The sequence below is a fragment of the Dama dama genome, chromosome 11 (assembly GCF_033118175.1).
Source record: "Dama dama isolate Ldn47 chromosome 11, ASM3311817v1, whole genome shotgun sequence".
Taxonomy (NCBI): Eukaryota; Metazoa; Chordata; class Mammalia; order Artiodactyla; family Cervidae; genus Dama; species Dama dama.
Window position 1 is genome coordinate 77,787,324 of NC_083691.1, and position 15,052 is coordinate 77,802,375.

Consider the following 15,052-nt stretch of genomic DNA (forward strand, 5'->3'; position numbering starts at 1 on the left):
AACAGAAATTGACATTTAGCAATGTTGCTTGCTACTGTCTGGCAGGTACTCTGCTAAATGCTTATATGCATAATCTCATTTATTTCGTAGAATAATCCTGTGAAGTAGGTTCTAGTTTTATCCCCATTTCACAGATGAGGGAACTCTGTTGCATAATTAGCTTGTATTGGTAAGGAAGCTGAGTAGGGTTCCTAAACCCAGACTTCTTGTCTCCAGAATCCCAGATCTTGACCACTGCACATGCTCTTTGTAGAAATGTCCCACCTGTATATTTGAATCTGTTTTGGCTTTTCTAACTTGTAGTGAAGGGAATTAGCTTTTATTTTTCTACTATATCTCTCTCTACTATTTAGATAACAAATGAAAAATGTATTTACATCTGTCCTTTGTGGAGCTCATGCTTTACGTGAGCGTTTATGTTGCTTCTCTGTTTAGTCCATTGTTGAATTACAGGCTCCTAGAGATGTGGCATGTCCCCTGTGGAAGTTTACACCCTGTGAATCCATAAAGCATGTCAATTTGTCTATAGAAGTAGGTTTTATGGAAAGTTAGAACCAGAATATATGAAACTTTAAAAGATAGTGTTGTTCAGTCACTAAGTTGTGTCTGACTTTTTGCTACGCCATGGACTGTAGCACATCAGGCTTCCCTGTCCTTCCCTATCTCCCAGAGTTTGCTCAAACTCAAGTCCATTGAGTTAGTGATGTCATCCAGCCATCTCATGCTCTGTCATCCCCCTCTCTTCCTGCCTGCAGTCTTTCCCAGCATCAGGGTCTTTTCCAGTGAGTTGGCTGTTAGCATCAGGTGGCCAAAGTATTGAAGCTTCAGCTTCAGCATTAGTCCTCCCAATGAATATTCAGGGTTGATTTCCTTTAGGATTGACTGTTTTGACCTCCTTGCTGTCCAAGGGACCCTCAAGAGTCTTCTCCAGCACCACAGTTCAAAAGCATCAATTCTTTGGCACTCAGCCTTCTTTATGATCCAACTCTCACATCCATACATGACTATTGGAAAAACCATAGCTTTGACTATACGGACCTTTGTTGGCAAAGTGATGTCTCCTTTTTAACACACTGTCTAGGTTTGTCATAGCTTTTCTTTGGTGACCAAAACCATCCCCCAAAGAGCTAGTGACTAGAATTTAATTTTAAGACTAGAAATAAGTGGCCTTTGAAAAAATTTTTATTGATACTTTAATTCCCTTTCAAAAAGTCTGAGATATGTATTATTCATTAAGAAAATATTTTATAAAGACATCATCCATGATAAAAGAAATGTTTTGAGGCTTTCTTGGTGGCCCAGTGGTAAAGAGTCCTCTTGCACTGCAGGAGACACAGGTTTGACCCCAGTCTGGTAAGATCCCACATGCCACGGAGCAGCTAAGCCCGTGTACCATAACTATTGAGCCTGTGCTCTAAAGCCTGGGAGCCACAACTGATGAAGCCCGTGTGCCCTGGAGCCTGTACTCTGCAACAGAAGAAGCTGGTGCACTAGGTCCCGCTCCCCGCAATTAGAGGAAAGCCTGTGTAGTAATGAAGACCCAGCACAGCGCAAAAAAATAAATAAATAAAAAATAAAGAAATGTTTTTGTGAACTTTAAATAGGAGGTTAGCATCAAATAGATTAAAAGACAATTTTAATTTTCAGAGGACTGTTTCATTGTTTTAATTAAATTAAAAAATTCTTTTTCTGATTCTACTATTGTTGTAAGTTTCTGCAGAGTTAAATATGTTCCCTGTACTCTGTTCATCCAAGGGAAGGCATGGCTCCTTTTCCTTGTCCAGCTACTCATGGACCATGTTGCCAGGTTGACCCTTCCCACTCCTTGTGTGATAGGTACATCCCTACCTGGCAACCCTGTCTTCTTCCACTGTTTTCTAGCATGAAACCTCAAGGCCATTCAGCTAGGTTTGCTATCAGTCTCCTGTATAGTCTGTGTTCATTCATATAAAAAGACCCCATGAAGTATCTGGGAGGTAACAGGTACTTAATAAGTGTTTGTTCATTCATTCTTAGATCCCAGCTCTTTCTCATGTTAGTTATCTTTTTCATATTGATTCACCCAAGTATAACCTGTCTAAAGTCTAGCCTTTAATCTTCAGTTCAGTTCAGGTGCTCAGTTGTGTTCAACTCTTTGTGATCCCATGGACTGCAGCACACCAGGCTTCCTTTCCCATCAACAACTCCCAGAGCCTGCTCAAACTCATGTCCAGAGATGACATCCAACCATCTCTTCCTCTTTCTCCCGCTTCTCCTGCCTTCAGTCTTTCCCAGCATCCGGATCTTTTCCAGTGGGTCAGTTCTTCACATCAAGCCATTAATCGTACTGTAATAATTTATTTCAATGTAAAAAGAACTTTCATTTCTTAGTACAGTTAAGCTCCTGGTGGGTACCATCCAGCATATTGGTTTTCTCTGAACTGAAAGCCTTCTGAGGACAGATGTCTTGTTTTGTTCTTTGTCTACCCAACACTGAGCTTCTAAGCATTTGACAGAGTGCTAAAGAAGTCCTTACTGTCTGATTAATAGAAATATACTCTCTTTAAAGGGAAAAATTCATATTAAACCTTGATATTACCTAGGTAGGTTTGTTGGGAAATTAAGTGCAAATTGAAATAAGAAAAACTGTCTACTTCTTACATATATTTTTAGAATCTCATACTGTTTTCTAAGGCCAAGAGTACCTAGGGTTGAGAAAAGAGACCATCCACTTGTCTCATTCACTTTGAGGTCTTTGATTTATTATATGCTTTTTGGTTTAGGCCCCTTTGAAGGGAATTAAGGTAAAGGAAGCAATGAACATCTGATCTTTTTTGAGAACTAGATTGTAAATCCACAGAGAAGCACTTTCCCGGTAACATTTATTTTCCTGAAGTATGTTTTAATATCTGTAATATAAAAAAATTCAGGATATAGAGAGACCCGTCTCCATGACTTCCTGTTTTTATTTTTTGTGCCTTGAAACACCTTCTTAGAAATCTTTAGTTTCTCGAGTAATGGAAATGATGGTCATAACCAGTTAAGTAACTGATGTTTCTTTTGGTCCTATTTTGTAAGGTTATTGAGCTACAGGTCTGTCTTGGGGGTTAAATGCAGATTTAGTGCTTGATAATTCTGTTCAAAATATACTCTGAAATTACATATTGAAGGTAAAATGATAAGGCTTACCCTGACAACTAGTGAAAGTCACTCAGTGGTGTTCGACTCTTTGCGGCCCCATGGACTATACAGTCCATGGAATTCTCCAGGCCAGAATACTGGAGTGGGTAGCCTTTCCCTTCTCCAGGTGACAACTAGTAGTATGTAGCTTATCAAAAATATTAAAAATTAGGGGTATCATCAGATCTTCACCTGAAAACTTTAGCTGAAGAGCACGACATGCCATTCTTTGATGATATTAAAATGTTTTAAACTTAAATAGATTTAAAACTTCTGTTGTAGCCTGCTTCTTTGGTTCTTTCTTGACCTCATGTCTGATGCTTCTATCTCTAAATGTATCACCCATCTTTCTATAATTGTATATATTTTGAGTTTAGAATATATCTTTACCTTTTCTCTGTTTGGAAGCCCATATGGAGCTCACATTGAACTGAATGGGTTTATAAGTTAAGGGCCTATGCTGAGCTTTTAGATTTTTTAATTCACTTTAATACACAATCTATGAGGTGAGTGCTATTATTATTCCCAGTTCATAGATGAGGAGACTGAGGCAGTTGCCCATGGTCACATGTTTAACTGCTCTTTGTGCTGTTTATCATCTCTAATGTGTGCAGAACACCAGTCACTGCACTAGGGTAGAAGTTGTTTCTGGATAAACATGTTGGGTTAAGCTTACTTTACACCGTTCTGTGACCTGCTGGGAAGACCTGGATCAAGAGGTACTGAGGTTGTATACAGAATCTTGATTTTCTAAAGTGGGTCAGCTACCAAATCTTATGGTATAAAAGTACAATCAGCCCACTCATTAACAGTTCATGCTGTACAGAGCCTCATCAGCAGCTAATCATCAGTCATGTCTTCTTTAAAATCCATTGTCATATTTGTTAATTGTTTAAACTTGCATGGAGAAAGGCAGCGTGTAGGGAAGCGATTGGGTAGCATACTGGAAAGCTCCGTGATTCTGACTCAGAGTGAAGCCTGTCAATTTTTAGGAGGCCCTTTGCCCGAAATCTTGCATGGCCATTAATGTGTGTGTATGTATAAAAAGGTAATTTTTGGAAATTATAGTTTAGTAGGTTGGAGTTTTAGTTTGGGAAGATGAAAAATTCTATAGATAGATGGTGGTTGTGCAACAAAGTGAATATACTGAATAACACTGAACTGTAGACCTAAAAATGGTTAAAATGGTTAATTTTATGTATATTTTAGCCATAATAGAAAAAAATTTTTTGAAGAGGGAAAAAATAGGTAGTTATTTCACCTAGGCCTAGGTGAGTGAAGGGTGTCACTTTTTTTGGTTTGCTGTTGGTGTTGAATGATATGAGCTAACAGAGAAAACAGCAAGATCTGTGAAGCTGGCATAGGGAGGCAGGTCTGGCATAGCTGTTAAACCTTGGTCAACTCTGGAGCCAAATTGCCTAGGTTTATGCACTGTTTCTACCATCTACTTGCTGTGTGACCTTGAATAAGTTACTTGGTCTTTCTGGGCCTCATTTTTCCCCATTGTAAAGTGGAGATAATAATAGTGCTTCTTTCATGGCATTATTGTGAGAATCAATTGTGATAGTGTCAAAATGCTTAAAATATTAACTGTTGCATAGTAGGTGCTAAACAGACATCTAGACCTGAGTTCTAAGTGGTTACTGACATAAATACACCTGTCAGTGTAAACTTAAGTTGAATATTTATTTTTGATTTTGTTTTGAAGGTAAAAGAAATAGGAGATTACTTTAAACAACACCTTTTACAGTCCAGGCACAGAGGAGCATTTGAATTGGCTTACACTGGCTTTGTGAAACTCACTGAAATCCTAAACAGGTAAAACAAAGCAAGTATCCCTTTGTGTATGTTTTAAAAAGACTACATGTACAAGCCATGTGCTTGAAGTAGAATTTAGCTGTCTTTTGATGTTTAAAAGAATAAGACTTAGTTGGCTTCAAAACTCTTGGAAGAAATTGTTTTCTTAGGTTTCACCGTATGATTTACTGCAGATGATGGAGTGAAATGTCCAAACCAAGTTGCTCCCTCATTGAAAGGTGATTTGACGCAAACTCAAAGATCTTACTAAAAATAGCTTTGAAGTTTAACATTTATTTTCATTGAATGAAATCACTGTTTTGTTTGTTTGAAAATTACTTGGCTTGTGGAATAAAATAAGCCCTCCATTTTTTTTTGGATTTGTGTGCATTACAGACAGAGAAACACTTAAGGATTTGTGTTTTTATTTGTAATTTTATCTTACAGAAAAATGTAAAAGAACAGTAAATAGGCCAAAAAATATAAAAGATTTTCCCACTTACTTGGAAAAATACTCAGGTAGATTTCATATATTTAGCCAAATGTATTTTTTTTTTTTTTTATATATTATAGGTGCTGGCTGATAATTTCATTCATTCATATAATAGATTTCCTCCAAAGAGCTTGTGAGGAAACCTTAAATTACTTAATGACTAAGTGTTCATGGCAAGTGTTCTCTAAATAAAGGTAGTATTTTCCAAGAAAACATTTCCATTGCCTGGAAACTTTTTGAAATGAAGCAGAGTTCTGCCAGCCTTGTAGCCTCAGCAAACATTTTATTTTGGGCCGTTAAGACATCTACTCCTTGAATATTTTTGAAACATTTTTTCACATTCCTGGTAAAAACATTTATAAAACATTTCGACAGTTATGGGCTGCACAGAATATCTTTAAATGACACATTTTTAAATGTCCCTGACATTAAACTGCTGATCTTGAAAATATTTTGTTATCTTTATGACTCTTTCTTTCCAGCATAGAGATGACTTAAGAATATTTTTTTCTCACAGCACAATCCACTTCACTCCCTTCAGATCCATTAGTAAATGTATGTATTGAACACTAGCTGTGTGTGTAGTCCTATGCTTGGTTTGGAGGCTGAAATACTTCTTTATGAGACAAACTTCTTGCTCTTAAAGAGCTTATGGTTTAGTTGGGGAAATAAGCAGGGATGAAATTCAAAATATTTAACAAATGGTATGTCATGGGCACTGACTGGTCAGAACAGACAGTGGCTGTAAGCACCCAGCATTGCTCTCTGTATGGTTGTGTGTTAGCTGAATACAAGTCTGGAAAGTGAGACCAAGACACTTGAACAAGATGATCTAATATAATTGTCAAAATTTGGGCGAAATTTGCAAATTCTGTAGGAATAGCAGAGAGAAAGCAACAGGTATAGGTTAGTAGGGCTTAATGGAGGAGGTCGAATTTGTGCTAACACACATGAATAAGGTTTAAGTAGATAGGAGGAGAAAGGAGGAGACTTTATAAGTAAATACTGAGAGGCTGTAATCAGCATGGCAGATTGTTAGGTGAGTAAGTGAGCCAGCCTGATTATTGTGGTGGTGGTAGAGTTACTAGGCAATAACATCCCGTTGAATAGAAAAAGCCTTATTAAGAAATGCCTAGAAAGCAAGAGTCGCTATAGTAGGGATGGAAAGAGGCACTGAACATTTTTTTAATCTGAAATAGATCTCAGGAGGCATGTAGAATAGAGAAACAGCAATAGTCTATGACACAGGGTCTTAGTTCTGCTGGCAGTGAGGTGGTATAAAATTGAAACTCCTAAGCCTCTGATCTCTTTATCTATAAAGTAAGGAAGAGAATATTTGTCCTATTGACAGATCTCTCTGGTCTTTCTTATATGGATCAAGTAAAATAGATATTTATGAAGATCCTTTTACATTATAAAGTTTTCTACAAGTATAAAACATTATGAGACTGAAGATGGTTATGGTGTTGGTACATCAAAGTAGTTTTTCAGTTGGAAGTGTTAGGTTAGGTAGAGTGTAGTGACAGATAGTAGTGAGGAGAGCCTGGCATCAGCTATTAATAATCTAGAGCAGAGGTGATACAAGCTTTGATGATGGTTCTAGGAATGGAGGGAAAGAAGTGACATCTCAATTAATGTTTAGCCCCATGTAGTAACAACTCTACACGTGACATTTTGAATGCTTAGAAGGGAAGCCGTGGACATCTCTTATTTTATGATTTTATGTGTCAAGAATTAGGGCAGTGCATGCATACCTGAGTGATTCTTCTCCTTGGGGTATTTACTGAAATCAGTTGGTGGTATTCAGCTGACAGATGAACTGGTCAGGAGGGTCCAAGATAGATTTATTCATATTATGGCACCTTGGTGGGATAACTAGAAGATAGGGTCTCGTTTGGACTGCATGTGGCCTTTCAGCATGGCAGTCGTAGGGTAGCTGAAATTCTTATATGGCAGCTGGCTTTCTCTAGAGAGTGGTTTCCAAGAGAACCAGGAAGAAACTGCATGGTCCTTTCTGACCTGGCCTTGGAAGTCTCATAGCATTACTTCAGTTACATTGTTTTGGTTCTAAGAGAGTCTTAAAGCCAGTTGGATTCAAGGGGAGGGGCTTTAGACTTAAACTTTACCATTTGATGATAAAGTGGCAAGATCATATTGTAGAAATACATTTGGATGGGAGATACAGTGGTGGCCATGTTTGAAGAATGCAATCTGCCACGTGAAGCAAACAGAATGTGTGTAATGAAGGTCCCCAGGGAGTCCATGACTGTTCCTGTGGTTTAATTCTTAGTGACCAGAAAAGTGGAATTGAGATTAACAAAGGCAAGGGGACTGAAAGAGGGGATTCATTTGATAAAGATGACTAAGTTTGTTTTGTATGTGTTTAGTGTGAGATGATGGTGGCATATCCTGGTGAAAATATTTAAGTCATAACTGGGAGATAGATTAGTGTGGGTGATATTACAGAAACGGAGATATCTTCTGAGCTGTCTTCATAAATATCATAGTATGATTGCAGTCTTTAGGGAAAAACTTACAAAGAGAAAAGAACAGAAGACCAGGGACAGAGGCTTTTCAACAACTGTGTTGTGTAGTTGAAAGTACAATTGAAGGCATTCCAAATAAATGTCGTAGGAAGACAAGGCAGAGCCCAGTGCCTAGTATTGCAGCCACCCCTGATCTGCATTAAAGAACTCCTTGTGGCTGTCACTGTTGGCTTTTAACCAACCTGTTATGAGTTCCCAACTATTGCTTCCAAACCAAGTGGTTCTTGATCCCTTTGGAGACGTCTCAGATCTGCTGAACAGAATGTTTTACGGAGAACATCTTTGCAGTATGTGTGGCTTTATTTTTAAAAGAAAAATGTGTTTCTCTTGGATCCTTTGAAAGCTTTTAAGTTATGAAAAAGTTATTTAGGCATACAGCATTTTTAAAGTTTGCAGAAAGAAATCTGGACTTTCATGAAAATCCACTGAAATGGAGGCCAACTGCTGGCCACCTCTTGAACTACAGCTGTGTGAAGGAAGCAAGCACTTAAAGAGATTAATGGGTAAATAACCGAAGAGTTAAACATGAACCACATTGTTTGAATTGGTTTTTAATAAGATTATTCAGAATGTCTTCAAATGTAAACTGACTTCGCTATTAAACAATCATCTAAGAATAAATAGGAGTGGGAGACACTATTCTTTTTTCTGGGAATTTTTTGAAAGCAGCACTTGCACACACATACACACACACATACGTACTTAGTACTTAATATGTTGAGTTAATTTTCTCAGATTCTAAGAATCTGATTTGTTATATGGTGCTTTTGTTTAAAATTTGATGAAATATTCATGTACTCTTTAAAAAAAATAATCACCTTCCTATGCATAATTCTCTGCTTAAGCCTTTGATTAGTGGTTAAATGCATTAAAGTTATAACTGTAAATTCAGATTTCTAATGAAATTCATATATGCTTATTTATGTGCTATCATTTTAGTATTTCAGGTTATTCTTTCAAAGAAAATGAACAGAATCCTAAACTAGGGTGCCAAACCAGGGAATCTAGCTTTCATTTGTTCAACCAGAAATTAAAAGCTTAACTCTTAAGGGGATTAAATTGTTCTGTAGTTCTAAATCTAGAAGGAAGGTTCATGAGTACTTGATAATGTCTTGCTCTTCATTTTTTTTAAATGCTTTGCTTATTGAAATGTATCTTAATCCATGAATATTTACTGCAGTAGTTACAGTCAGTTTCACATAATTGGCCTGAAAAACCGATCTGCTGACATTTAGCAATTTTTGTCATAGAATGCTAGTGCTGACTTACAGACATCAACAATTATGGTGGACAGAGGTAATTTTTATATGTATTTCAACTTTCATGAGTTAATTATAACTACTACAATTCAAATTCAACAGAAAACTTCTTATGTACCTTTGAAATATAATAATAAAAAATAATTTCACTCTCCTGGAGACTGAAAGATCAAGTCTCTAAAGAATATGCAATTGAGCAAGAAATAAATGTAGAACATAATGTAGAGGTTTGAGGGAAAAGTCATTCAGTGCTAAATTTAAAAAATATATGTATATAATCTTCTCTCAGCCTTATTTTCATCTCCTTTGGCAAATGTGTCTAAGATACTTTTTATTTCTGAGTATCCTATGATTTTTATTTGAAATATTAATAATTAAAAAAGAACAAATTAAGTGATCTTCCACTCTTGGAAGCCATATTAATACTTTATATAGGTAAAAAAATCCTTTAATTCTCCCATTTCTATAGTAGATTAGAAGGATTTGAGGAAAACTAGAATGTCTTAATGATTTTTTTCTTTTTTCTTTATTTTTTAGAATGTTTTAATGTTTAAATCTTTGTGTCTTTGACTTGTGATACTTGAGTTTCTATTTTTAAGTCCACTCCATAGTTGGGTAAGATATTACCTTCTTTCTGGAACTTTGAATACTCATTCTTTTTAAAGTTCTCATAATAATTCTCAGTGATTTTAGACTCAGTAACAGAGGGATCTTGTTCTTAGTGAATAGCTTCTATCTCAGCTTTTTTAGTAAAATCTCAGAGTTGTTAATATTAATTTTTTCCTTCTGATCTCAGGGAATGGTTACATTAAATAAGAAAACCAACACTTTGTTACATCCATCTAACCACTTTTTTTTAAATCCACCGTATCTTGCCCTTCTCCCCATGGTTTGCTGACTGGTAATTCAATTTCTATTTGGTCGCTGTTGTCATTGCCTGTGCCTGCAGCTGAGGCTTTACAGTAGCCCCTGATGTTTTAGCCTGCAGTAAACCTCAACAATATTTGATGGTGAAGAGGGAGGTTCAGATGGCTTCTGTTGATATGTAGCTTTCTCACTGGATCTCATTTGGGCAAATCGTTTTTCAGGCTTAAAATTTCTCCATGCTTCAAGGCTGTGTTTCCTTTTTTAAATGTGTATGTACATGCCCACAGCCTTCCTGCCCATCTGTCCCTGTTTAATTTAATTGAAATAATAAACATGAACCTTGAAATAATAAACAGTACTTGACTGAAGAATGAATGGAGTGGAGAATTGGAGAATTTAGCTTATGAAATAATAGGAGCTTGGAAAAATCTCTAAGTTAGGAAAAATAACCCACTGAAAAAGTCTGAGGAAATGAAGGTAACATTTCTCAATTAACAATCATTATATAACTAATCAGAACTTGACAAAAAATAGCTCTCTGTTACTGTCCTTAGGTGGATGGATAAACCATTGGAAAGCCACTCTGTAGTCAGGGGACCTGATTTATTGGCACAAAATAGTCTAATGACCAATTAGTTGGGTATACAGCACATGTAATTTGATTTCAGTCTGGGTTTTATGCTTATCTTAGAATCCTTACCCACTACCAGTGAGATAGCTTTGTGGATAGAAATTGGACTAATCTGTTTATGGAAGAATAATTTGCTTCAGTGATCTTCTCAAGACAACACAAAGACCTAAAAGGCAGCCATGGACTGGCCTGTTCATTTCTGTTACTTCTGGTAGAGACTCATGCTATGAAAGTGTTAGCTACTCAGTCGTGTCTGACTCTGCGACTCGGGCTATGGCACTTAGCATAGAAAAACCAAACCAAATCCAGACTCTCTTGCCTCTTCCCTGTCAGCCTTTTAATTTTTTTCTTTTAATTTCTACTGTTTCTCGACTGATAAACAGGAAAATCAAAATGATCTGATTCCCTCCACATCCCCATCCTTAACCTGCACCTCCCTCAGAGTGTAGAGGAAAGAGTATTGAGGTGTGCGTTAGAGCTGAGTTCTGCCTCCCAGCTCTGTTGACACTAGCAAAGCCATGAAAACCTCTCTAGGCTGCTGTGTCGCCTTTGATAAAGGAAGAGAGTTTAGCTTTCTAAGGCCTTTTTCAGTTTCCATTCTACTCCTAGTACAATGCTGCTTGCTAGTTTCTGATTGGGAAAGTCTGGGGATTTTGGGTATGAAAGATTGAGGGATGTTGGATACATTTTTAGTAAACTTCCTTCAGAAGTGGTAAACCAATCTCTTAGGAGTCTTTTGTGGATTAATAACATTTAGTGAGACTGGTTTATGAAGAACCTTGAATCCCTTGTAAGAAAGTTACAATTTTTGTGATGTACTCAGAGATTAAAGACACTGTGTATTTTGCACTAATTTGACACTGGAGTGAAGTAAAACAAAATCAGACAAAGCGGATGCCAGCTGTTTTAGTGGAGAGGCACTTGCTAACCAAAGCAGGCTTGGAATTCCCCATGGCTGGGGCTGGTGAGCGCATGGGGCTGGCACAGACAGCCATGGACCGCTTTACTCAGGGACCTTTCCCTGGATTGTGTGATGAGGAACCAAAACAAACAAATAGAGTTTGTCGCATTGTTCTTGGGAGTCTTGCATGGTTCCATTTTTACCTCTCAGTTCCTTCATTATCATAAACAGCAGCAACTCTGGAGTTTTGAAATCACTTCCTTGTGAAGTAACCTTTCCTTGCTGGGGAGTAGACAGAAGCTTCATTGAATAGTCAAAGTCTAGGTTGGGCTGTTGTTTTTTTCTCGGCACAGTACAGTGACTTCACCATTGAGGAGCCTTATGGGTTTTTTAGCCCTCCTTTTCCACATCTAGTTTTTCAATTATCTGCCTGATTGGAAGCACAGCTAATACGGGGTAGCTGGCACCAGTACTAATTGGTCTTTATTTATTCGTTCAGCAAACGATTTCCTGAACATCTCCTGTGTGCCTGTGTAGAGACACTCTGATCATTGAGAGTGTGATGTGGTAAGCCAGAGTTTCTCTGAACCGAGAGACAATTATTAGGATCTAAATTTGAAACATTTATCACTGTAGAACTAAGAGAGGTATGTGAGGACCTGAATAAGGGACTGTAGCTTATGAGGCCATGATGAGGTGTTTTGGGGACCGTCTAATGAGGAGCTTTGGGTACTTATATAATATAGGGTCATTGTTCTCTCTCTTTGGAATAGTAATCCAGGCAATAGTGTCTCATTGAATTTCAAAGCATTTTTACAGTGATTTTATTTTCATTCTTGGGCATTGAGAAATCAAGTGATTTGTCCATAGCCACACAACTAGTTGGGCTTCCCTTGTGACTCAGCTGGTAAAGAATCCACCTCAATGTGGGAGACCTGGGTTCAATCCCTGGGTTGGGAAGATCCCCTGGAGAAGGTATTTAACCTCAGTTACATACCACATTATATAAACCTGAGCCCTCTATAGGGTTTTGAACCCTATCTTTGATTTTGTTCTTGAATATTGGGAAAAAATTCTCTCTTGGGGTAATATTTAGGTTACCAGATTTGATTTTGCTTGGGGATTTCAGTAGAAAATATCTTCATATCAGTGCTGTGACCATGGGATGTGGAGATTTCTGAATCTGTTTGAAGAAGCTAAGGAGGGGAGTCATCTGTGGCTCTAACGGGCTTCTCTTGTGATTGGAAAGCACTTTTTGTTTATACTTTGCTTCCCAGTTGCTATACCCTCTTGATGTGTCAGCCTGGCTTTTTTTACAATGGTACACTTAATGGAGTTGGTAAGTCATAAGCTGTTCATTTATTCAGCAGATATTTGAGCCAACTATTGGGGTGCCAGCCCTATTCTGTGTGTGTGGGAATAAAGAAGTGAACAGGATAAAGTTTGTCCCTGATATCATAGAGTTTGTATTTTACAGGACATCTAGACAGTAATAAACTGTCAGATAACTTTTATGTGTTTCGGTGTGATAAAGTTTAGTATAAGGAAAAGTCTGTCTTTCTCCCTACACTAAAGTAAGCCAAGGCTCAGATGACAAGAAGCAGCAGCTTCCCAAGCAATGGGAATAGTTAATACAAAAGCATTTCGAGTAAAGAGCAGAATGGTGTAAGATGAAGTTGAATGAGGCTGTTCAAATATGTAGGGCTTTGTGAGCCAGGATCTGGTGTTCCCTGGGTCTTTTAAAAAAATTATTGTTTGTAGATATTTTCATGCAGGTGATGATGGTGATGACTGATGATGCTGAGCTTGAGTCAGTACTCATCATTTACTATATATTAAGGTTAGGGACAGGCTTCCCTGATAACTCAGTTGGTAAAGAATCCGCCTGCAATGCAGGTAGGCCCCCGTTCGATTCCTGGATCGGGAAGATCCCCTGGAGAAGGGATAGGCTACTCACTCCAGTATTCTGGACTAGAGAATTCCATGAACTGTATAGTCATGGGGTCGCAAAGAGTCAGGCATGACTGAGCAACTTTCACTTTCACTTTCAAGGTTAGGGGCTCATCCTTGTTTTATTCCCAGACAGACTTATTTCTCTGCCTTATTTAAAATTATCTAAACAATTAGCAAATGAAAAATAAGGAACCATGGTAAGGTAAAAGTTTATTAACAATCAGTAAATAAATAGCTTTGTTTTTATTGATGTTTGCTTTTCTGTACCCAGTAGCTTACTTATTTGAATGAATACTTATTACTTATTTGAATGAATTTTCATTTGGAGTTGCTCTTAAACCTGACAAAATGAAAGTGTGTTTATGGGAAAGGGAAAGGATTTACTTCCTTCTTGTGCTGGGAAAAAAAAAAAAAAAACCCTTAGTGATAATAGCTTGGTAAGTTATTGTTTTAGGAAAAGAAGAATTGGTAGAGGCTTAACTTTTACTCATTTGAGGTTATACTTAACTGATTGCCTGGCAATTGAATTTTGATAATTTTCTGGGAATTTTGCTTCATATTTTGGCCTTAAGTGTATTTCATATTTAAAATGTGAAATTAGTTGCTTTTGTTTGAAGGTGAAGTAATTTGTTTAGGCGAGCGGTGAGTCATTCAGTTAATTTAAGAAAATAGTTTATTAACAGTAATGTATGTCCCCAGTTGTCTAAAGGAGTTAGAATACCTTCAAAATGAGTAAGACACAGTTTACCTCAAGTCAGTCACAAGTAGCTTATCCGCTGAATGGATTTCTTGCAGGCAATTTTGATTCTCCAGCTAGCTTTCTTTCCACATCACCAGTTGTTTCAAAACTATTTTAAGCCCTACTCTAATGGTGGATATTCAAGGATTGAAATGAATCTGAAAGATAACCTGACTAATCAAAATATGATTAAGAAGGCAATCCTTAAAAACAATATACTCTGGTAATGCATTCTAGGGCTTCCTAGTGACTCAGTGATAAAGAATCCACCTGCTAGACAGGAGACGTGGGTTCAATCCCTGGGCCTGGAAGATCCCCTGGAGAAGGAAACGGCAACCCAACTCCAGTGTTCTTGCCTGGGAAATCCTATGGAAAGAGGAGCCCGGCGGGCTACAATCCGTGGGGTTGCAGAGTCAGACACAACTGAGCAAATAAACAGCAGCAGCAGCAATGCATTCTGAATCCAAAGGGGCCTGCTTTCTAGATTGAGTGTAATTTGGAATTTGTATTCTCCTTCTCCCTTCCTAGGGCATAGCATTGTGCCAAGCAGATCTTTTTGATCTTAATAGACCTTTCTTTTTCCAAGTGAATGAATGAAACCTACTGAAGGAAATAATGAGAGAGTTGATAATATCTCTCTCATGAACCAGATTGAGCCAAATATGTGTCTGAGCATTTAGGGCAGGCACCTGGTGCTAGCTCAGGGA

At 37.5% G+C, this 15,052-nt stretch overlaps 1 protein-coding gene across 3 annotated transcripts in view; it reads left to right on the forward strand.

Moving 5' to 3' along the window:
* The window catches only part of THADA (THADA armadillo repeat containing), a 327,677-nt gene that overhangs the window by 61,144 nt on the left and 251,481 nt on the right, over nt 1–15,052 (forward strand). For all 3 annotated transcript variants that reach the window (XM_061155511.1, XM_061155510.1, XM_061155509.1), the window contains one exon: nt 4,868–4,977. In XM_061155511.1, the coding sequence (XP_061011494.1) occupies nt 4,868–4,977 (110 nt within the window). The remainder of the gene's footprint in view (nt 1–4,867; nt 4,978–15,052) is intronic.